This window comes from Ciconia boyciana, chromosome 5 (genome assembly GCF_034638445.1).
Source record: "Ciconia boyciana chromosome 5, ASM3463844v1, whole genome shotgun sequence".
Classification (NCBI taxonomy): Eukaryota; Metazoa; Chordata; class Aves; order Ciconiiformes; family Ciconiidae; genus Ciconia; species Ciconia boyciana.
In genome coordinates, this window is record NC_132938.1 from 57,108,895 (window position 1) to 57,130,616 (window position 21,722).

Genomic DNA, 21,722 nt, shown 5'->3' on the forward strand with positions numbered 1-21,722 from the left:
TGCAAACTATTGCCAAGCACGAGGCAGATGGGCCTCTCCCTGTAACATTAAGCCTCTCACCACTCACGTTATCCCACCTCAGAAGAGTTATGATACTATATGAAAAACACCGTTCATATGAAGAAAAATTTTCAGCCTTTTACTTCATTATTTTTAAGACTGTCGACATGAAACGCAACTTTAACACAACAGGGTGATGACAGGTCATATATAGCCTATATATCATAAGCCGCACTTTATTAAAGTCGCACTCCCTCACCTCCCTAGACGTACCTTCAAGTGAGGCCTGCGCAGGCGAAGCAAGGCCCAAGCGACCACCACCACAGACCCGCAGGCCGGGCGCTGCCCCCCTCGCTTCAGGAGAGCGGCTGACTCAGGAGCCGCCCTGCTGGCTGCCAACGGCCGCGGCGCCGGCCGGCGCCCACCGCCCCGCCCCGGCCCGCGCCCACCGCCCCGCCCCGCCCCGGCCCGCGCCCACCGCCCCGCCCCGCCCCGGCACGGCCCGGCCCGGCCCCGCTGCCCACCGGGCTCCGCTCGCGCCGCCGCTCCCTCCTGGCTGTAACGGCCGGCGCCGCCCGCGCGCCGCCTCGCGGCGGCAGCGCTCCCGGCCCCCGCGCGGCAGCGCCCCCACGCGGCGTCCGCAGGAAGCGCGGCCCAAGCGGAGGGGAAGCGGTTGTATCTCTGAGCGCATGCGCATGCGGGGCCGGCACCGGCGTCGCCCCGCCCCGCGGCGCATGCGCAGCGGGAGTAGCCCAAGGAAGCGCGCGGGTCGCCGCGGCGGGGGCGGTTGGTGGTCGCGGTGCGCTTCCCTCACTCCCTGACGGCAGCCGCCATGGTGCTGGAGAGCCTGGCCCGCATCGTCAAGGTCCAGCTCCCCGCGTACCTCAAGCGTCTGCCGCTGCCCGAGAGCGTCGGCGGCTTCATCCGCCTCACAGGTAGGTGGGGGGAGCGGGGGGGCTCGGCGGCCGTGGCCCCCTTCCCGCCCCGGCGCCCGCGGGTGGCGTGAGGGGTGCGGCGCGCTTCTGCCTGACACTGGAGCCCGTCTGGGTTCCGGCATGTCACCCGGGCCTGCCCCATGTCGGACTGCGACTTCCACTCCTCGCTCCAGGCATCGCTCGCTTTCTCCCGGCCGTGCAAAACAAGTTAGGTATCTGTTACAGAAGGGTGGAACCCCGAACGTTAAATCGCCGTTAGACTGTTACAGCAGGAAAATTTTCCGACAAGGCGTTAAAGATGCCATGTGAGGTAGATGATAACACTCATAATAAAATGTAGCGATAGAGTAAAACGTACCAGGCTCCTCGGCCCCAGCTCGTTTGCACTGTACTTAAAATTCTTCTCTGTGCAAATTCCAGCAAGTCAGAGGCCGTGCACATACAGAAAATGGGATTTTAGCTGAAGGCCTAAAACATTGCCTCTTCATTTGCTTAAAAGGTTAAAGAGAGCATTTATACTGATAAAAAAAAAAATCTGTTTCTGGGAGCCTGCTACGTACACAAAGTTAGGGTTTTTTATTTAATCATTTTTATAAGTATTTTCTGGGTGAGGGAGTGAAATATTAATTAATCATAGCCTTATCACAGAGTGAACAAGAAAGAAAACTAAATATTAGCAAATTCTTTAGGTATTTGGTGCATTTCAGTGCTTTGCAAACTGGAACTATCAGAGCCCAGGCTCAGCTGTGATAATACAGGCAGAACCTTAAGTAGTGTCAAATGACAAGATTAGTTCGGTGAGAATAAAGAAGAGGAATGCTCTAACAGAAACTCTGTGGAAACAGAAAAAGTCTTCAAAGTGTAGAATCAGCCTTATATGTTTATCTTGCAGCACTAAGCTATATGACATTAATAGTGCTGGAAAATTATTTAATTTAGAACAGGTACAATGTATTTAAAACCAGGTTTGAGAACTTTTTTCCCAGCATGTTTATGCTGCTTGTAAACTTAAAGTCCCATTATCTTTCCCACAACAAGGAAACTTATTTTAAATGAACTGTTCTTTCCCCACAACTACTCTCTCATCTGAAAATGCTGTTAATTATATTTACCGAATAGAGAAATTCAGCTGCTACAAAGTTGAGAGGAAGGGGATACAACAAGCTACAGAACAGCGCAGCTTCTCATATTCCTAGCATTTGGCAGTTTCCTACTTAAGTCATTGCCTTTTTATCCACAAGTTGTACTTAAAACTTATTAAGCTTAGTAATGCTTGAGTTTTATCTCTTCTTGCTTCACTTGTCCAAACGTACATTTCTGTAACAGGATTATTTGTGCAATCTCTGTATTTATTCACACTACATAGTAGTAATATAATTTATTCTGAAAACCTCTGGTCAGAACTTTTTTATTTTTTAACAGAATGGTCAATGGGGGAGAACTGTTTTGCTGTCATGTTATTTACCCCATTGACAGGTACTTCCTTGAATTTGGAGGGAGGGCAAGAAGCAAACAACTGAAACCTTAAGTGGAGACCAAACATGGGAAATGTCAGTTCCAAAAATATTAAACAAAGGTAAAAGAAGGAACTGAGTCAGAAATTGCTTTGAGACCTGGTAGGATTTAATGAGCATACCTGAAAAAATCCACTGCCTCTAGTTCTTAGTGATTTCTTTGTCTGGTCTTGTGCTAAACACTCTAAAAAGGGGAAACAATTAAAAATACATAGCTATAGAGACAACATTTTGACACTGTTTTAATTTTTTTCAACAGTCAGCTAGACTAGACTAAAATCTGCTCTCATACTTCTATATCTTCCTCTTAAGGTGGATATGAATGGAAATGGAGGAAAAAACAGCAAAACTGTACAAGGTGCTTAAAGTTATGGCATAGGGTAAATGCAACAGGCTTTTCAGAAGGAAATCATAGGACACCACATCCTAGGCACCTAAATTAAAAAATGATCCTCTCTTCGTGCTTAAAAGTTATTGAAAGTCATTGAAACCTCACTGCTCATTAAAGACTTTTGTAGTTACCTGCAGTCAGAGCTGCTGTCAGTCTGAAGTTTCATCTGAGAAAACCAGATTGCTTCAGCAAGTGCCGCCTCTTCTATATTGTTATTGTGGCCTTAGTCTGTCCTGTCCTAAAGTCATAAGCCTCTAAGAGCAGGGTCTTCCCAGTTCTGGGAGTTATTTTGCAGCAGCGACTTACAGGATCATATCTATTGAATTACTATTAGTGAAAGACTAATAGACAATAGAGAAGATTAGATTAATATTCTCTTTTGTGTTTACTACTACTACAGATTACAGAGGAGCATATTCTTTGGCAAATTACATATCAAACATGTCAAGCATTTTTCTTTGCTTCTTTTTGGAAGGTGAGAAATAATACTGATCTTAAAACATTTAAAGTGCTTTAGTATTTGTCCTTTGGTGGCATCTACTGAACTTAGGAACCAGCACTATGAACACCAGCTAGCATAGACCTTGTTTGCAAAGGCAGGCCAGAACCCAAATCTGGAACAGTGCAGTGCTTTGCTTGTTAGCTCTTTTATTGCTTCTGTAAACCGTCATTAGCTTCCAGGCAGATGCAACTTCAGTTCCTGTAGTGCATCAGTTGTAGAAATGAGAGACCAAAAGTATAGGGAGGGTCCTTTTGTATAGGCTATTGTATAGTGTGCTGATTAAAAATCTTGAGACACCTGTTGTCTGTGGTGACCTCACCAAATCACAACGGAAAACTGCTTGCTTGGAGAGCGGAAGACTGTTAACATCCAGTGCAAAACTCCTGAAGGTAAAAGCAATGAGGGAAGAAGGAAAGAATGTTTGACCTTGGGTTTGAAAGTGGATATCTAAATTGTCGTGCTGCTGCTGCTCAGAAGCCTCTTTCAGTTTCTTGTCATAGCTGCTTTACCCCCCCTTCTCAAGTTCGCTGAAATGAACAGTGTTGTCTCATGCTGGCGTTGCTTTTTATCATGGTGCATGTCATTAAAATGGCATAGACGTTCACCTCAAAATAGCATGTGGTCAGAATTTCAAGGTTTATGTAAGAATCTAGGTGCTAGTCTTCTTTCCATAAACGTGACACAGTCCTGTGTGAGCTGTCTAACACTTGGCCTGCATGTTAAGAGGGACTTCAATGTAACAAGCTGCCAGGAAGGAAGAGGACAGTTTTGTGGATCATCTTTTACAGTTCTGAGGGAAAGAAGGGTGATACCATAATAGAGTCTGCAGAGCCCATTTGAACAATGAATTTGTCATTTGCAGAGAGGCTTGCTAGCCTACCCATAGCTTTGGCTTTTAATTTATTTAAAGTGTGCTATGTTGCTAAAAGGACTGTCATCTCTCTACCTTCATACCTGCTGAACGAGTTAATAGACATATTAAAGTGGTGCATGGAGTCCTTTGTGTTTTGTTTGTGTAGCGATGAGAACACCCTTAAGAGACCCAAGCAAACAGCAGAAAACAGTTAGGATAGAACTGCTTATTAGTTCTGAAGATAATGTAATTGAGTAAGTGTCTCGTCCCACTTGGTGGGTTGCGAGATGGGTGAATCTTTTTGATTCCCCGACGGTTTGTGTACTGACAAAAGCCAATCTCTGCTCGGCAGAGCCGTGTGGTCGGTAGAGTCATGACAATGACTCAGAGGAACAGTCTGGCCAGCAGCTTTATTAACTGGCGAATTCCACAAATGGACAAACTTAATGAACTGGTGAGCTCAATGAATGAACAGAGGCGATTTGGCAGTGGAGCTATTTTCCGGGCAACCCATCACAATTTATCCCAAACTTGCTTATATTGGAAGAGTAGAGGAAGAGAGAAGCGAGAAAAAGAAAGGAGAAGAGAGGAAGAAAGAGAAAGAAAAAGTATCACCACCCTTGGACCCGCGATGACGATGACAGACGTGGCAATCCTCCAGTGGTGGGTGTGCGTGCGCTTCCCTGGGGGGGGGGGGGCATGTCTTTTATAAGCTAATCCCTGCCTCCAGGTACGCCCCTTCAGGACTTACATGGTTCTTGTTCTAGAAAGTTCTCAATCTTCTGCGCAGGCGCTGGTCACGAGGGATCTCTTGGGCAGTTGCAAGCCCCTTCCTCAGATCAACTCTGTGTGATCTCTGGCCATACATGGTAAGGTCCGGCAGAACCTGGAACTGCGCGTCCTCGCTCTCCGCGTCCTGCACGTCCTGCTTCCGCTCTCGCTCTCCCCCACCCTGTGCTGGCTGATCTGCCGTCGCCATGCAAATAGCGCCTGAGGTCGCCACAATGTTTGAGACATTAACTCTTTCAGTCTCTCACACCACCCCGTGGCTCAAACATTGTCTATATAACCTTCGTCCAGGGCGATGATTTTCACATAGAGAAGATCGAGAAGACACAGTTCGACATTTTCAACGAGAGTTGGCGGAGGGTCCTTGATTTTGTCTTCCAGGGTGGTGATATGAACATAGTGAACAGCAGGAGAAAAGAGAACAAAAGCAGAAGCAAGCAAATGGGTAATCATACATTAAACAATAGCTATGCCGGTCATAAGGAACAGGAATCCAGCCAACAGGGTTATTCCAATTTGAATTAACCATTTCCCCCACCCTGTGTGTCCCCAGCATTGTAGGAGGGAAGCGAACCAAGATCCGGGTGCATGCCCATCAAAACAGTCTTTTGGTTGGAGTGATCGAAATAGTTCGGCAGCTTGGTCAGCAATTTCTTTCATTTTGGTCCGTGCTGCCTCTATAGTAGTACTGACATTGTGAGTGTAGCAGTAGTAGAGTGTAGTAGTAGAGTGCAGTAGTACTGGAGTTGTGAGATGGACAGACAATGTTACACAACATTCTCCATCACTTAAATTCAACATTGAATTTTTTGGGGCTTCTGCCACTTCCCAATGCATTCGCCAGGGAGGGGCGGTGAAACTGAAAACAAGAGATGGGCATAAGGATAGGATGACTAATCCACATTTCAGACCAGCGTGATACTTCAATGTTAAGCAGGAATAAAATTTCCTGTTAGAACATCCCCAAACTAGTCCCAAGGGGGCTGGGGATATGCTAATTTTACAGGTATGTCAGGTTTTGCAGTGAGCAGCAGGCTCTGCAAAGGGTAGTGTGTACGGGGTATGCCACAATACTTGACTCTACCATAAGTCTTGTTGCACAGAACATCCCGGTTTCTATATCCGTGGGAAGGATAACCCCAACAAATACACATGTCCCTTATCAGAACTCTTACTCTCTCCAAGAGCCACGTTTTGAGTGGGGGAGGTCCCCCAGACCAGTGTTATAGTTAAGAACTTTTCCAAGTTATACGTAATATTGGGCAATGCAACAAAAACCACCACCAACAACAACAAATCTCAGTCCTTGTTCGGTTGACTGGGGAAGGGCAACGCATATCCCTTGCTCGGTTGTATTCCAGATTCTAGTAAACACATAAATTGGTTCCCACACAAGCTTCTAAGGAACATGGTTTCCACTCCCCTCCCCCATCTCCTCCTTTCCCGGAGGAGAGGAGGACCACCATCCATGTGAGAAATAGTAGATACATATTAGGGCTATTATCACACTATTGGCAGTACTCATCGAGGTCCAGCACTCCTCCGACGAGATTGCAATGGTTTAGCAGGCGATGGTCTGGTTCTCCCTCTGCAAAAGAAAAGGAAAAGTCAGTCCCTTTTCAGACTGGTTTTAAAAGCGAGGGATTATCAGGAGGTCTTCTGACGGGTAGGCCTTTTAAAAGCCAATTGTCTAATCCGGTTCTCCTAACCGCAGCTTTACCCCTTTGTTCCCCTCCGGAGATTCCCGTGTTGGGGCTATAATTGATTAGCTCCTGTGCAACCCCTCCCCAGGTGAGGGGGAATTCCGCCGGAGTGGACTGTGTTTGGCTTCTCCCTGGCATTAACATTTCTGTTAAACGCTCCTGAATTGGGAGCGCTACCCTTAGGCGGTCCTGGATTTGTATGGCATGTAGCTTCAGGGAGTCAGGGAGGCCCTTTATCAGGGGTTTCATTCGACTGGGGTCGGCTTTTAGCAACATCGGGGAGGGCTGATGGGGTATTAAGTCCCGGCCATGCACGAGCTGGAGGCAGGCGGCTTTCTGCACGCTCTTGGTAATTTGATCCAGTCCTGGAGTGGGGATGGTCACCAGATCTCCCCGTTCCAAGGGGTCTAGCCCTCCAGCCCAGTATGCCACCCTTTGAGTGAGGGACTAGGGGGCTCGAGTGTTGGGGACAGTTAGAAACACGCCTGGACCCCAGTATCCCTGCGCCTCCTTCTCGGAAAGTTTAATTCTGTGTCCCCCCCCATGAGGGAGACCCTCCACACATATTCCGTCTCCGTTTCTCTAGGGAGCCCACTATATATATCGTGTAATTTCACCAATTCAGTTGCGCTATAGGGTATTTCTTTCGTTATGATTTCTGGCGCAGTATCAGCACCCCCTTCATATTGAAATTCCATTTTAATAAGTGGGCGAAGTTGGGGAGCAGTTCTCTCGTCATGTTGGCACTTTGTCTGTTCCATTTCCTCCCAGGAGTAGTGGCCAGCTACCCCCCCCATCAACTAGCTCACATTCCTTAGACAGACCGGAGTGCCCACGCTTGCTCTCCAGATCTTCCCTCCATGCCTCCGCTAGCGCCAACCGCAACCCACGCTCCCTGACAAAAGCATCGCGCAACTGATTCTGCAACCTATTTGCTCCTGTTTCCGCTCATACCCATTTTTTCCGCTCAGCTTCCAGCTCTGCTTGCAAGCATTCAAGCAAATCCCATTTTTTCTGCTCAGCTTCCAGCTCCACTTGCAAGCTTTTAAACCAAATCTTGTAACGATTCGCTCGCTTCTCACTCAGCCCGTTTTACCCTGCACTTATACTTCTGCACTGCCATCAGTGCAGCTACTAAAACACCCAAAACAACAGCTTTTAACAACTCTAACAAAGGGGAGCAGTCCAGATCAGGCTGAACCCGGGAAGCCATGATCATCTGTCTGCCGGAGGACTCGGACTCAGCCGATTCACGTCCTCCCTTCTCGACTCAATCGATATCCCCTCCCTGTTCCTCTCACTGATCAAGTCAGGGAATCCCACTTCTGACACCAAATTTATGTCTCGTCCCACTCGGTGGGTTGCGAGAGGGGTGAATCTTTTAGATTCCCCGATGGTTTGTGTACCGACAAAAGCCAATCTCTGCTCGGCAGAGCTGCGTGGTCGGTAGAGTCACAACCATGACTCAGAGGAACAGTCTGGCCAGCAACTTTATTAACTGGCGAATTCCACAAATGGACAAACTTAATGAACTGGTGAGCTCAATGAACGAACAGAGGCGATTTGGCAGTGGAGCTATTTTCCGGGCAACCCATCACAATTTATCCCAAACTTGCTTATATTGGAAGAGTAGAGGGAGAGAGAAGCGAGAAAAGGAAAGGAAAAGAGAGGAGGAAAGAGAAAGAAAAAGTATCACCACCCTTGGATCCCGCGATGATGATGACAGATGTGGCAATCCTCCAGTGGTGGGTGTGCGCGCGCTTCCCTGGGGGGGGGCATGTCTTTTATAAGCTAATCCCTGCCTCCAGGTACACCCCTTCAGGACTTACGTGGTTCTTGTTCTAGAAAGTTCTCAATCTTCTGCGCAGGCGTGGGGGGAGGGGGGTGGTCATGAGGGGTCTCTTGGGCAGTTGGAAGCCCCTTCCTCAGATCAACTCTGTGTGATCTCTGGCCATACATGGTAAGGTCCGGCAGAACCACGTGGCCTCCGACACGCTCTCCACGTCCCCACGTCCCACACGTCCTGCTCCCGCTCTCCCCCACCCTGTGCTGGCTGATCTGCCGTCGCCATGCAAATAGCGCCTGAAGTCGCCACAATGTTTGAGACATTAACTCTTTCAGTCTCTCACAGTAAGTAATTTGAATTTGCATGAAGAATTTAATCAGTTTAGAGAATATACAATCACAGTTCCAATCTTAATTTTGACTGGTAGCTAATACTTGTTAAAATTTTGGCTTGCGGTTGAGCTGTTACTCTAAGAAGCTGCTTTTGGGTCTGCATAGGGTCATTTCCACAGAAATTGGCTAAGACATAAATCAAAGTGAAAGATATCAAAGGAGTAGTTGGTGAAAGACAAGCAGGGACCACTTGCTTTGATTTGACTGTCAGTGGCTGGCCAGTCCCTTTCTGTTCACAGTGTATGTGTATCTTATTTTTTTGGACTTGTTACTGTTGGACTAAAAGTTAAGACAACCTCTCCTTGAAAATTTAACTGTGGCCTATGGTCCGTGGCCTCAGCTTATTGGAATTCTCTGGGCATTCCTGTTTCAATGATGTTCCTGATACTTTCCAGGACTTATCTTTGGGATTGGTCTCTGTCTAACACAAGTCAAGTTTGAAGACTAACCTCTTCGATACTCTACTCTCCATTTCTGGCTCCAAAGACTGCCTCTTCCCATGCAGCAGAACTGATAAAGAATCTCCAGAATCAATGTAATTGCTGAATTCTGAGTTATCAGCTGTGAAAATAAACAGTCTTGTGAATTGCCTTACATCTACTTCAGAAAGGTATGAATGGCTTCAAAAACACAGAGCAGCTTACAGTTGTAGGAAGATATCATTGCATTTGTTTGAAGCTTTTCTCCCATCCCCACCCACTCAGTCCAAAGATCTGTGACTTTTTTACTTTGTGACAGTATCGTGTGTGTCTCATGGCCTAGAAGCACAGTCGTGTTGATTTTTCCATCTAAAAGTATGAGCTTCTGGCAGTCTTTTGGCAATAACAAGTCAGTTTATGATTAGTGTACACATAGGTGTAATTGGGGGCTTTCCATAGACTCCCAGATTAGAAATACGTAAAGAAATCATTGGCTAGTGAGGACAAAACTCTTTATCAGCAGTTAGCATGATGCAAATATTAAATAATAACCATGATAAATAATATCCTTGTACTTCCTATTCCTGTTTGTTCCTAATTTCTCTTTTCAGAGGTTATGGCTATCGTGTTCCTGTTTCATTTGGATGAGCCTAACTGGTTACAAGTCTCGCATAGGCATGACTCCTGTTCAGATTTTTTTTTTTTTGGTCATATTGTGGAGTTTCAAGCTGTATTGAGATGCCACTTGCTGTTTTGTTGCTGGTGTCTTTTAACGACGTTTAATTCTGATACAAGATTTCCTTTTTGTGTGTCAATCTTAGCCCAGTTGTATTCATCACACACTTGATAGGTGCCCTGCTTCTGGTTACGGTGCACCTGTTGGAACGTCTGTTTTGTCTTGGAGTTCAGCGTAACTTTGTAGAGATCCACCTCTTTGCCAACAGTCAGGTTAGATACTCAATTTGGAAGTTCTTTTCAGTGACCAAATATTTTTCCTCTTTTCTAAAGTACGTTCCAAGTCAGTCCTTCATGTAAGGTCAGCAAGTGCATTTGGATTCCTGTTGATGGGGTGTTGTGGAACAGTAATGATAGAAAAGAAACAGGCACTGCTGTCCAGGAAAATCAGTATTTTGTGTAACTGAAAATGTTTAAGTATCTCAGTGTTAATTGTTATTATTTAGGGCTTACAGCTTGTTGGGGGAACTGAGAAAAGAGCAACAGAGATTAGTCTATGGCAGTGACTCAGCAAATTTTGTCACTTGTTGTGTGTAGGGACCGCTGCAAGTGCAGGTGTAGAAAGACTACTGAAAGTTCTTGCAGTGCGTTTAGCATTTATACAGTTGTGGTGCATTCCCAGATAAATGCAATAAGTGTGGTTTTCACTTCAGAGGCTATAGAAAGCTCAAAGAACATAAAATTAGTCCCACAAAGTATTTTCATTACATGGTGTACTTCCAGAAAATTCAAATTATTAAGAAAAAGCCACTATGTTCTAACTGGAAAAGTATTAGCATGAACATGTGCTCCATTATTACAAATAAAATCAAGCTATACAGAATAATGTACTTTGAGAGCTATGTTTCTCTGAGAATTTTCTGAGTGGTAATTTCATTACAGAAACCTACCTAGCATCCTTAGCCTGCTCTATTGCATTTCCTTTCTTGTACATCTTAATCTTGAAAAACAAACTGTAGGACAAAATTTTGCTATGTTCTGATTCTAAATAGCTTAAAAGAGGAACTTGATTACAGTGTCTTGTGTTACGAAGTGCTTGTGCAGCTATTTGTGCTCCAGCTCATTACACTTCTTTGTTTCTCATTTTAAAATATTTTTACTCTCTTCCATTTCTATATGAGTGTTTAGATTTAATGTATTCTCCAGAAGTTTAGAAAAATGCACTCTCCTTTATTGCACCGTAGTACTTAAATTACACTGGAGTATTGTCACAGCATGTTTTGCTGGAAAAGTGGATCCACCTTTAATATATATAGATCTTATGCCAGGTGCTGATGAATTTCTTAAAAAGTCCAGTGAGTCTTTCTCTGACCAGTATGTCTAGATGATTTATCCTCTGCAGCTAAGTCTGCAGAGGATACTGGAATTTTTCACCTGTACTTAAAAGAAGTTCCTCAGCTTGGTAAAAAGCAATTTTCTGTGGCTTCACTTACCTGATCTCAGGAAACTTTCTTTCTCTGTGTATTGTAGAAGCTGGTGGCAGATCCCTGAGCAAACAGAGTTCTGAAAAATAAAACCAAAAAGATTGGTGAAGGTTTTGCTAGTGCTTATCTAATAATCTGTATAATTTCTACCAAAAGTTTCTAAAAAAAAGTTGGAACAAATAAAATGAGGAAAACTTAAAGAAGCTAAAAATCTGAAATAAGCAATTAAAGATTGAATTACAAAACTTACTGAATAGTTCTTCATATACAGAATGTTAAGATACCACACTGAATGTACTTACTGCATGTAATCATGCCCAGTTTGCTAGTACACAGTGCTGGTTTACCATGGGTGAGCAGAACCCCTGTAATTTTAGGGTTCCTCATTTCAGTATGTCTTTTATTTATTTTGGATTTATTCTTGTCCATTGAGTCATCTTCTAGAGTGTTAAAATTAAACTTCAGATTAAATTCTAGGAGTCCAATTTTTACCTTGGCTACAGTAAAACCCAGGTTTTAATCTGGGTCGTTTTTCTTCTTGAGACTTACCCACAGAGTCTTGTTTGACTTGTCAGAGCCTTGCTGACTGAGCAACCCCATTCCCTACCCTAAGCCTAAGTTATTTGAGAGTAGCTGATGCTGCACCATACTGAAGTGGTGTCAAGAGCCAATCTAAATTCCACCTGTCTTTAGTTTCAGAATGGCTGCGGTTATTGCCTTTCCTGGGCGTGCTGGCCTTGCTTGGTTACCTTGCTGTTCGTCCGTTCCTCCCCAAGAAGAAACAGCAAAAGGATAGCTTGATTAACCTCAAGATCCAGAAGGAAAATCCAAAAGTAGTGAATGAAATAAACATTGAAGATCTGTGCCTCACTAAAGCTTACTGCAGGTGTTGGCGCTCTAAGACGGTAAGACACTTTGTGCTACTGTAGGATTAGAGATTGAAACTTGCATATTTTTATCAGTGCTTCGGTGCTGAATTGCTACATGTTGACCTGTTGCTTTTCTCTGGAGGTGGAACATGTTCCTGGCTTTTGAGAATGGCACAGTTCTTATTTTTCTCTACTGTAAACCTATCTACACGCAGAAAGAAACTGTAGAAACTTGTAAGAAATACAGTAGGGTTTTTCTAGAAACACTTACAGAGCGACTACCTGTGCGTAGATTAAAACCAAGCAAGCCTTGTTTAATATTTGGAAATACGTTGCAACTAATTAGACAGTAACTACTCTGTTTTGCAAAAACAGTGCTTAGAAAGTTTTTCATATTAGAATGAAAGTAAGGCTGGACCTGTGTTGGTGAGGGAGAGCATATCCCCATCTGGTCCAGAGCAGCTGTAGGTGACTGGTTTGGATAGTCCATATCCTCCAAGTCAACTAGATGTACATGGGTATTTTTCATCTACCCTAAATTTCTTTTGAATATCTTGACTGCACTCTGCTTTTGTCCTCTCTGGACTGAATGCTTTCCTGTTTCAACAAAAAAAATCTGCCCTGGACCTTGGAAACCCTCTCAACTATTCTCCCTTCAGAATAATCACTTCAGCAAAGTGTTTCAGTTTTCCTTAAAACAGTACTTTCTCATTGTGAATTATTAAATCTATTAAGAGCACTTTTACTAGTTTCACAATCAACCTTAAACCATTTGTGGCTGCGATGGCTGCTTTGCTTGCCGTTCTTCCATGGAAAAGGCTTTGTCCCTAACCTTGTGTCTAAGAACAGCAATTTTAGGACCTCACTAACTTAGTTACGAGTGGTTTTTTTCCTTAGTAACATGTGTCCTGTGTTTGATAGGAGACAGGGAGTTTGACGTTGAAACGGGACATAGTAGGAGGAACTAGCAACGTTATCAAAGTGCTCTTGGCATAGGAAGAAGTATAAAAATCACCATGCAATTGCTGTACAGAGCTATACTAATTCCTTATGCATGTTTTCTTCCAGTTCCCTGTCTGTGATGGCTCCCACAACAAGCACAATGAATTAACAGGAGATAATGTAGGTCCACTAATACTCAAGAAGAAAGAAGTATAGCAGATGCGTAATCCACTAGATCATGGCTGATAAAAAGTCTTTTTATACTGTTGTAGTTACAAGGGACAGCATTTTATTATGTGATTGGTATGATTTAGTCTAATGATTGCTGTAGATTTGTTTTTGGAATAAACTGCATTTAGACAGTGCTAAATCTGTCACTGTTTTAATACTTTATTCTGAGAAGAATTACGTCTGCTTTGTAAAAGTGTAAAGTAACTATATCTGTAAATAAGTCATTTATTTCAACAATAAAATGACTTCCTACAATTAAGCCTTTTTTGTATGAACATGCAGTTATAAAACTGTCACTATTTCCAAGTGACAGAAGTGCACCTTTCTGTTGATTTGTTCTGCTGAGAAGCCATGTTTTGTTCTGTGTTTCAGGAATAAATTGAAGTGCACTGAAGTGGGGAAAAAAGATAATAAATTCATCCATTGTGAATACACCTAAACATATCACTGAGGGCAGGCAGCATAACGATGTTAGGTTACACTAGGTGAAGGTCTGGCCTGTGCAGTGCCTAAGTGGGCTGTTTGTTAGTCTCATGCAAAGCAGCCTGGCTCAGACAAACCTCACACAGCTGGACAATCTCATACCACGTCCTAGGTGGAGGGCTCCAGTTCCAGACCATATAAACTAAACTATTGAGCAGATCAGCCACTAACATCATCCCTTTATTTCAGGCCCCTGCATTGATCATTCCTGAGCTCTTGTGAGGAAACACAAATTTGCTCCTTGCAAGTTCACTTGCACTGTAGCCGCTACTTTTTGTAGCAGGGGCTTTCATGGGAGGAACTGGTTAAATGACAGAACCAAGACAGCAGAGCTGAGCTGTATTCTTGGCTTGTTGCACATTCAGAATGATTATTTGGGCAAGTCAGAACTTTGCTGTGGTACAGATTAATTCCAGATGCAGGTAAATAATTGCTACTTACCTAACTGTTAGACTTCTAATTAATTCTTCTAAAGTACTTTATTCTTCAATCAAAGACTGTATCTGTCAGTTTAAAAATAAAAATTTCATCCACGCTATAATTTTAGACAATTGTACTAAGGCAGATTTCAGCTGTTCCTTAACAGCATTTCATTTGACCCATAGTTAGGCAGGGGGGAAGCCCCAGAGCAGTGTGCCATTGCCAAAGCTGATCACCACAGTGCTGACACAGAAAGCAAGTCAGGAAGCAGCTCTTGCATAATGGCTCTCAGGAGTAGAACTGAGGTAGATTATTCCTCCTGCATTTGTAACAGTTCTAGTTCTAGGTACCTAAACCTCTTGCCTTGCCACAAAAGAGGGCAGGTTAGGATGCGATTGTATGTTAAATGCCTGCTTTTACAAAGTGCGTAATAGAACCATGGTACAGTCTTTAAATGCTTCATGGTGGTCTTACCTTGATGGATGGGTATGCTGGATGTGGCTGGGGTAGAGTTAATTTTCTTCACAGTAGCGAGTATGGGGCTGTGTTTTGGATTTGTGCTGGAAACAGTGCTGATAGCACAGGGGTGTTTTAGTTACTGCTGAGCAGGGCTCACACAGAGCCAAGGCCTTTTCTGCTCCTCACCCCACCCCACCAGCGAGGAGGCTGGGGGGGCACAAGAAGCTGGGAGGGGACACGGCTGGGACAGCTGACCCCCACTGACCAAAGGGCTATTCCACACCGTACGATGCCATGCTCAGCATATAAAGCTGGGGAAGAAGGAGAAACGGGGGGAAGTTTGGAGTGATGGTGTTTGTCTTCCCGAGTAACTGTTACGCATGATGGAGCCCTGCTTTCCTGGAGATGGCTGAACACCTGCCTGGTGATGGGAAGGAGTGAATGAATTCCTTGTTTTGCTTTGCTTGTGTGCATGGCTTTTGCTTTCCCTATTAAACTGTCTTTATCTCAACCCATGAGTTTTTTCACTTTTACCATTCTGATTCTCTCCCCCATCCCACTGGGGGGGAGTGAGCAAGCGGCTGGGTGGGGCTTAGTTGCCAGCTGGGGTTAAACCATGACAATGAGCAAACCATAAGCATTATGTTAGGATGTAACATTTATAATAGAGGAAAATCCATAATGTTACTAAATATCTTATACTCAGTATTCACTTATAGATGTGGTATATTGAACACCAAGCCCCAATTCTTGGGTTTGGTGAAGAAATTACTATGTGAAATGCAAAAGCCTGTCTTTAGATTTCCACCCCCTCCCCGGCTTCAAAATCCACAGCCTATTGTAACAGGCTGTCATTATATACAAGTCTGTATGCGCTTCCAGCTTTTATCAGGATACTTTTGCATTCAAATAGTTTGATTTCCTCCTAAGTCTGAGAAGTAAACTACATACATCAATCCTGTTTTCACTTCCCTTGCTCTACTCAGACAAACCATGTTAGAGTAAGTAATACAGCAAAATCTGTTTTGTTTCTCCCACAAAGTTCCTCTAGAAGGAGAATGGCAGTGTAAGGTTTGACCTCTTGACTCAATCTCTAGCATGGCTTGATTATGTAATTAATTTTTTCTCCCTGCTTGCTGTTAGATGAGATTCCTGCTAAACTATCTACAAATGTGGCTATGGAACAAATGGGTGGTGTTTATTTTTGCTTATGTCTTTAAGGGAATGGAACACATTGGTAGTATGGGCCTGCAATAGCAGCACTCAGTCAAGTTCCTTTGTAGAAAGGACATTTTAGTAATTTCTGCAAGGTAATAATAAAATGAAGATCACAAGCAAGATAAATGACCGTTTCCTTGCGTTTCAAAATCTGTCAAGGTAATACTGTCTCTCATGGCCACAGAATTTTCTGTAGAAAATCTCAAAGAATTTACTAATCAGTTCAAATTATCTACCTAAGTCTACAGGGATAGATAGCCAAGAACTGAACTGTCTGCAGAGCCCTGTCTCTCACCAGCGATTGAGAGATTTGAGCCAACTACCTCCTAGGATGTGCTTGGTCATGTCTTGCCACCAGATGACTTTTCTAACCTAATTTGGAAGCTCCACACAGAGGGATAAATTTGCCCCTAATGCTAATAAAGAGCAGGACTGAGGCAGTAAGACCAGGTCTTCACAGTCTTGATGCGAAATTGGGGGAAGTGAGCTTGACATGTCATGACATGCCTTTTCACTCTATGAGAATAGTAATGTTTACCTTTCTTTTGATTATGAATTTGAACAATAGTTACAATAGACTACACATAGACTTGTAAAAAGTAAGTTTAGAGAAAGGTGTCTGACTTGTGGCAACTACTAGGCAAAGAAAATGTAATTGAAGTGCAGCTGGCACAAAATTTGATCTTTTGCACTCCGTTTATTTAAAAAGCAAAATGCAAAAACCGTTTTCATACACTGTTTTGTGGCTGTATTACACCATAAGTGTTTCAGTTAATCTTAGACTTCAGTCTAAATTCCCTAAAATGCTCAGTGTGGCTGAAAGAGAGAGAGAAAGCAGTGATTATAATTACATTATCACTGCATCCCCTGGCCAGTGCAACTCCCTGCTTCCAGATGGCCAACTTCTGTCTTTTCCCATATGCTGCCTGCTGTAACTCTGCCCGCTGCTTGCTGCCAGGAACGTGCTGTGCCATCAGACCCTTCTGCTGCAGAGGTTCTTGTGAACCTTCTGGAACTGCACACACATACTGTGCTCAGTACTCTCCCACATTATGCCTGTGATTATGTCTGCATGACAGCGGGACTCCTCTGGTTATAGTTTACTGCACATTGTGCTCTAATTTTATTTCCTGGCATGGCATAAAGGACTGGCATGGACTGGCATGGCATAAAGATTGTATTGGCTTGAATTTATGCATTATTCATGGCTAATTTCATGGCATTTCATTAAAAGGGAGGTGGTCTTAAATGTCATTACTTCACCTGCACAAACTCTGATAAAAAGTGAAATCATATCTCTCAAAGTTAACTGCTATTTAAAATCAGCTGAAATTGTCACGATACTTATTAAAAACAAAACAACCCCAGTCTCATAGGTTCTTAGCCCTGATTGATATAACATTTCTTTTCATGACAAGATGCAAGTGTTTTGTTCCTTTCTGGAAGGCAAGCAGAGGAGCGTTTTAAAGCATTAATGCTTTTCATTTTAGATCTGCAGGTCTATGTAATAGCTTCAACCTGATTCTTGAAGATTTAATAAACGCTGGGAGAAAGGGGTCTTGTGAGAAGCATCCACATATGGTGGTGAGGAAAGGAAAATTGATTCAATTTCGCTTAGATCAGAGAACAAGATGACACTTTTCATTCGTATAGCTATTCAAGCACTCAGAATGGTGGGAGTGATCTAAATAAATTGAGAGTGCAGTGAGGTTAAGGGAGCATGATAAATCCAATTTATGAGATGCTGTTATGATCATGAGCAAGTATCAGAGGCTATCATGAACAAGAGCTGTTTGTCAGAGGTTTGCTTGCATACTTAAGGTTGTGTTCAACTTCACAGGGCTATAATCCTTACACGTCACACTTCTGTTATTGAACAGACTCCAAATTTGGCAGTGATCCCTCCCTGCAGGAAGATTCTACTTTTATAAAAACTTTATGAAAACAATGAACTATATAAAGCTTCTACTGTAAGTTTTACTCAAGAATTATTTTATAGACAGTCACTGATGAACTGAACACCATATTCTCTCATCTTATCAATTAGGTTTACAGATGTTACAATTTCCAAATAAAATAAGCTCCTATTAAAAGTACCCCTAGTTAAGTAACAGACTGCCTCCGTCAGCCATGTAAAGAAGGCAGAAAAGGCACAGAAGTCAATGGCTGACACAACAACCACCAAGCACAGCACCCTGTCCATTCATCAGCGTGCAGTTTGAAAGCATCTTCCTTTCTGGTCAGGGGACAAACATGAACTGAACTAAAGATTGTACATTCCCCAAGAAGCGGAGAGAACAGCAGTGTGTATAGTAAGAAAAATGTCAATGTACTTGACAACTGTTAGGGGGAAACTTACCAAAGAATTTCCTGGTATTTTTATCACCATGCTGGAATTGCAGGCTATGAACCTTAAATATTTCTCAGGAAGCTTTCTTTTTGGCTTGGAGAGGAAGACATATACAAAGGCGCACATACTGAGCTGTAATTAATCTGTATACGGAGGCATACGTGGACACTCTGCAAATAATACAGTTTCAGATAGTTTTCTTTTAAAAGTATTTTTGTACATTTTTGTGTTGCATATTAAAAGTAAGTGCTAAAATATAATTAATTCTCACTTACTGATGCCAAAAATATCTAGACACATCAAATATATTCTATAGGGTATCCTGTAAAACGAGTTCAGTGAACTGTAGTATAGAAATCTGCAAGGAGGCATTGTCCACCTTGATTATAGGCATGCTCTAACATCCTTACTAAAAATAACAAAATAAAACTTCCAGTTTCTGAGGGATGCTGTACTGACTCCATGCCTCAGAATGGAGCTGGGAATGACCTACTCAGAGCTAGTTACTTGTACAAAACATAGCAGAGTAAGGAAGATTTGCTGGTATCTGTAATGGGTCAATACTAAACCCTAACTGATACCAAAGCTAAAGGCAAGAGCAGGATTTTGATCAACAGAGGAGGTTTACTCCTGGCTTTAAGACAGTCAAGGAGAAGAGAAAGGAAAGTCTTCTGGGAATGGGAAAATCAAATGTGAACTATATTGCAACTGACTGTGCAGGAGGCATCTATATTAAAATGAAGAAAACCACATTTGAGCTTTTTGCTCCCCCTTGTGAAATGTTTTGGCAAGATATTCGACACGAGTGTTGCCAGTCATTACCATGACCCACAGCCCATCACAACGTGTGTTTCTGGAAAGACCCGCAGAGCCTGTGGGTACGTGCTGAGGGTGCTGGCGCTGTGTCCCGAATGCTGCTTCCTCGTGACACCTGCCTTCACACAGCAGCCTTTCTGAAGGTAGGTGAGGTGAGGCTCCTTTCGCTTTGTACCATCCCTCTCAGCACTGCATTTTCAAGGCTGTTCATTTAAAGTCTATTAGTTTTCTGCATCAATCAGAGGTAAAAAACGCCCTGGCAAATCTGAGAGGCCTCCACTCTCCGCAGTCAATCCAGCCAGCCACCTCTTGGGAAAATGAGCTATACTGGCTAAAACTGGCTATATTTTTAGCAAATACCTGGTTTTCTTGGCTGCACTTATCCAAATGCAGATGTGAGGAGGACCTGATCATGGCATTTTCTCAGCCAGATTAGTATTAACTTAGGACAAAGCAAAGGAGATGCCGGCTGACCCATGAATCTTGATTTGAGAAGAGGTCTGCGGCTACTGCCGAGTTCCCCAAAAGGAGCTGAGGAAGAAAGGGACAACTCATTGCCACCTTGGCCTTGCCCTGTCAGCAAACCCCACCCGAGGGGAGCTCTCCCCTCTGTCCTATAGTGGCCAGCACCAGAACATAGCCACTCTCAGTGGCTGAAGAGCTGGCTTTCCCTCCCTTGACATCACGTTGTGCGAAGGCTGAGGTACACAGTTGAAGAAACAGCCGTCCCGATCCCATACAACCCTTTCCCAGGCCTTACAGTCTCCCCACAACCCTCATCCCATTTTCAAGCTCAGTCCTTTTTACTACCAGCACCAGCAACACCTGTATTACCATAGTTCCTGATGGACCCAACTGTGTCTTTCAGCACGTAAGTGCCACGTGCTGTTTCTTGCTACGACCAAAGCTGACAGTCCCCTTGAAGGCCAAAGGAATGCGTGAGCTGTGAGGAAGAACAGCAAAAGGAAAAGGCAAGTTTTGGAACCCGAATGAGGAAGGAGAGGGAATCACCAACCCGTGGCGGGACTTGTTCACTGTGTGTCAGCAGTCTCTAATTCAGAAGTTGCATTCTTGGAGCTGTTGAACTTGTCATCTCACAGCCCAGTTTCAGTCATCAAGAAGTTATTCACATTAGTCTCCATTTTCTTCTGTTTATATTCCACCTCATGACTCCACTCCATGCCTGAACAATTCTGATCCTCTCCCTGGCCTCACACCCACGCATTTCAAGTAACTGTTGACTGCCAACTTCTCAGTGACTCACTGCCTGGCCAGCCTATTCCCTGTATGTTCAGCTATTTAATCTCTTAAGGCACCATCAACACATAAAAATATTTTATAAAACTCCACCAGGGCTGCTTTTAAAATAGCAGACATAACTGATACTTGTTTTGGTTTCCTCCAGGAAGATTACAGACATGCTGTGTGAGTAAACAGAAGTGTAAGAGCTGAAGGACCATATTCCTGTAGTTGTCTGTCTTATGAAGGTTCACAGGCCTCTGCCTCTTCTCCAACCTCAGCACCTTCCTCATCCTCCTTGCTATTTGTCTGAGCCTTCTGCAAAAGTCTGGGCCCTGCCAAGCCAATAACTAGGGCTCCAATTGGAGCAGTGATCAAGATAGCCAAGAAAGCTACTGTCAGGACATCCATTCCATACTTTTCCAGTTGCTCATCCTGGTGACTTCTCGCTGTATCCAGGGCAAGGGAACCTATTGCAGCCTGCAGGAAAGAAAACATTGCTGAGACGGATCAAGTAACCTTTAGCACTGAAAGAGGAAAAAAAGAGACTGAACATTTGACATAAATTTGACATTTTTAGTACAGTCAACCCATTCGTTTCTAGGCAGTGCATAGAAAAGCAAATGTTGTATTACACCTATGAGAACAATTTTCACTTGGCTATACTTCCAATTTCCTAAGCTCATGAGTTTATCTGGGTGGTTCCCTCCTGTGAAGAGCATTGCTTAGTTGCCATTTTATCCACATTTTTGGAGAATGTGATTAATGAAATGGGCCAGTATACTGCATATCACAGCTGTTAAAATGCCACACCTTAAGAATGTGTCCTGAAAGCAGTCAACTAGTAGCAGCTTCTGAAAATTTAGTTCACAAATCTTGCAATAATCCTTGCCTGTTCTGATTATTCACTTTTGTTTGCAAGTAATCATGCTATTGTGGTCAAGTCTAAACGACTTAACGACCACTGAAATAAAGGAGCCGGAATGCAGCCAGCCTGAGGCTTCTCTAGCAATACGGCTGTCAGACTACCCCTTACTAAAATGACCACAACCTGAAAACCCATTTTGAGCCTCTGGTGTGGCTGTCCCTGCAGACACTTCATGTGGTGTAAGAGGGAAACACTTTAACCTTTGTTTGGAGAGTTCTGAGAATCTGTATGTAAAGGCACAATAATCTGCAACAGCTGAGAAATAGCTAAACTTCCTAAGATATATGTAACAGTTCTCTGTCATTATTAAGAGTACAACCCAGG

At 43.6% G+C, this 21,722-nt stretch overlaps 2 protein-coding genes across 7 annotated transcripts in view; one reads left to right on the plus strand and one right to left on the minus strand.

Annotated features, from left to right (window-relative positions):
• Window positions 1-717: 717 nt before the first annotated feature.
• CISD2 (CDGSH iron sulfur domain 2) lies at window positions 718-13,740 on the plus strand. 4 transcript variants are annotated; one of them, XR_012042589.1, is made up of 7 exons: window positions 4,569-4,858; window positions 4,986-5,064; window positions 5,276-5,429; window positions 8,653-8,817; window positions 9,261-9,475; window positions 10,106-10,232; window positions 12,137-12,275. XR_012042589.1 is itself a non-coding variant. In XM_072862009.1 (3 exons), exons 1-3 carry the CDS (start codon window positions 833-835, stop codon window positions 13,468-13,470), a joined length of 405 nt encoding a protein of 134 aa, XP_072718110.1. In that variant the 5' UTR covers window positions 718-832; the 3' UTR covers window positions 13,471-13,740. The 4 variants fall into 4 exon arrangements, 1 of the variants encoding a protein (XP_072718110.1); XR_012042588.1 differs by lacking the exon at window positions 10,106-10,232; XR_012042590.1 differs by lacking the exon at window positions 10,106-10,232 and having other exon boundaries at window positions 5,366-5,429.
• LOC140651903 (sodium/hydrogen exchanger 9B2-like) overlaps window positions 6,450-21,722 on the minus strand; it is a 32,774-nt gene continuing 17,501 nt past the window's right edge. Inside the window, exons 12-15 of one of the 3 annotated variants that reach the window (XR_012042587.1) lie at window positions 20,247-20,950; window positions 11,453-11,522; window positions 9,315-9,426; window positions 6,450-6,572 (exon numbers count right to left, since the gene is read on the minus strand). Coding sequence is in view for 2 of the 3 variants with exons in the window: in XM_072862002.1 (XP_072718103.1) it covers window positions 20,711-20,950 (240 nt within the window). In the remaining variant the exon portion in view is untranslated. Of the gene's footprint in view, window positions 6,573-9,314; window positions 9,427-11,452; window positions 11,523-15,548; window positions 20,951-21,722 lie in introns of those variants that run through there. The other 2 variants (XM_072862002.1, XM_072862001.1) reach the window with 2 other exon arrangements.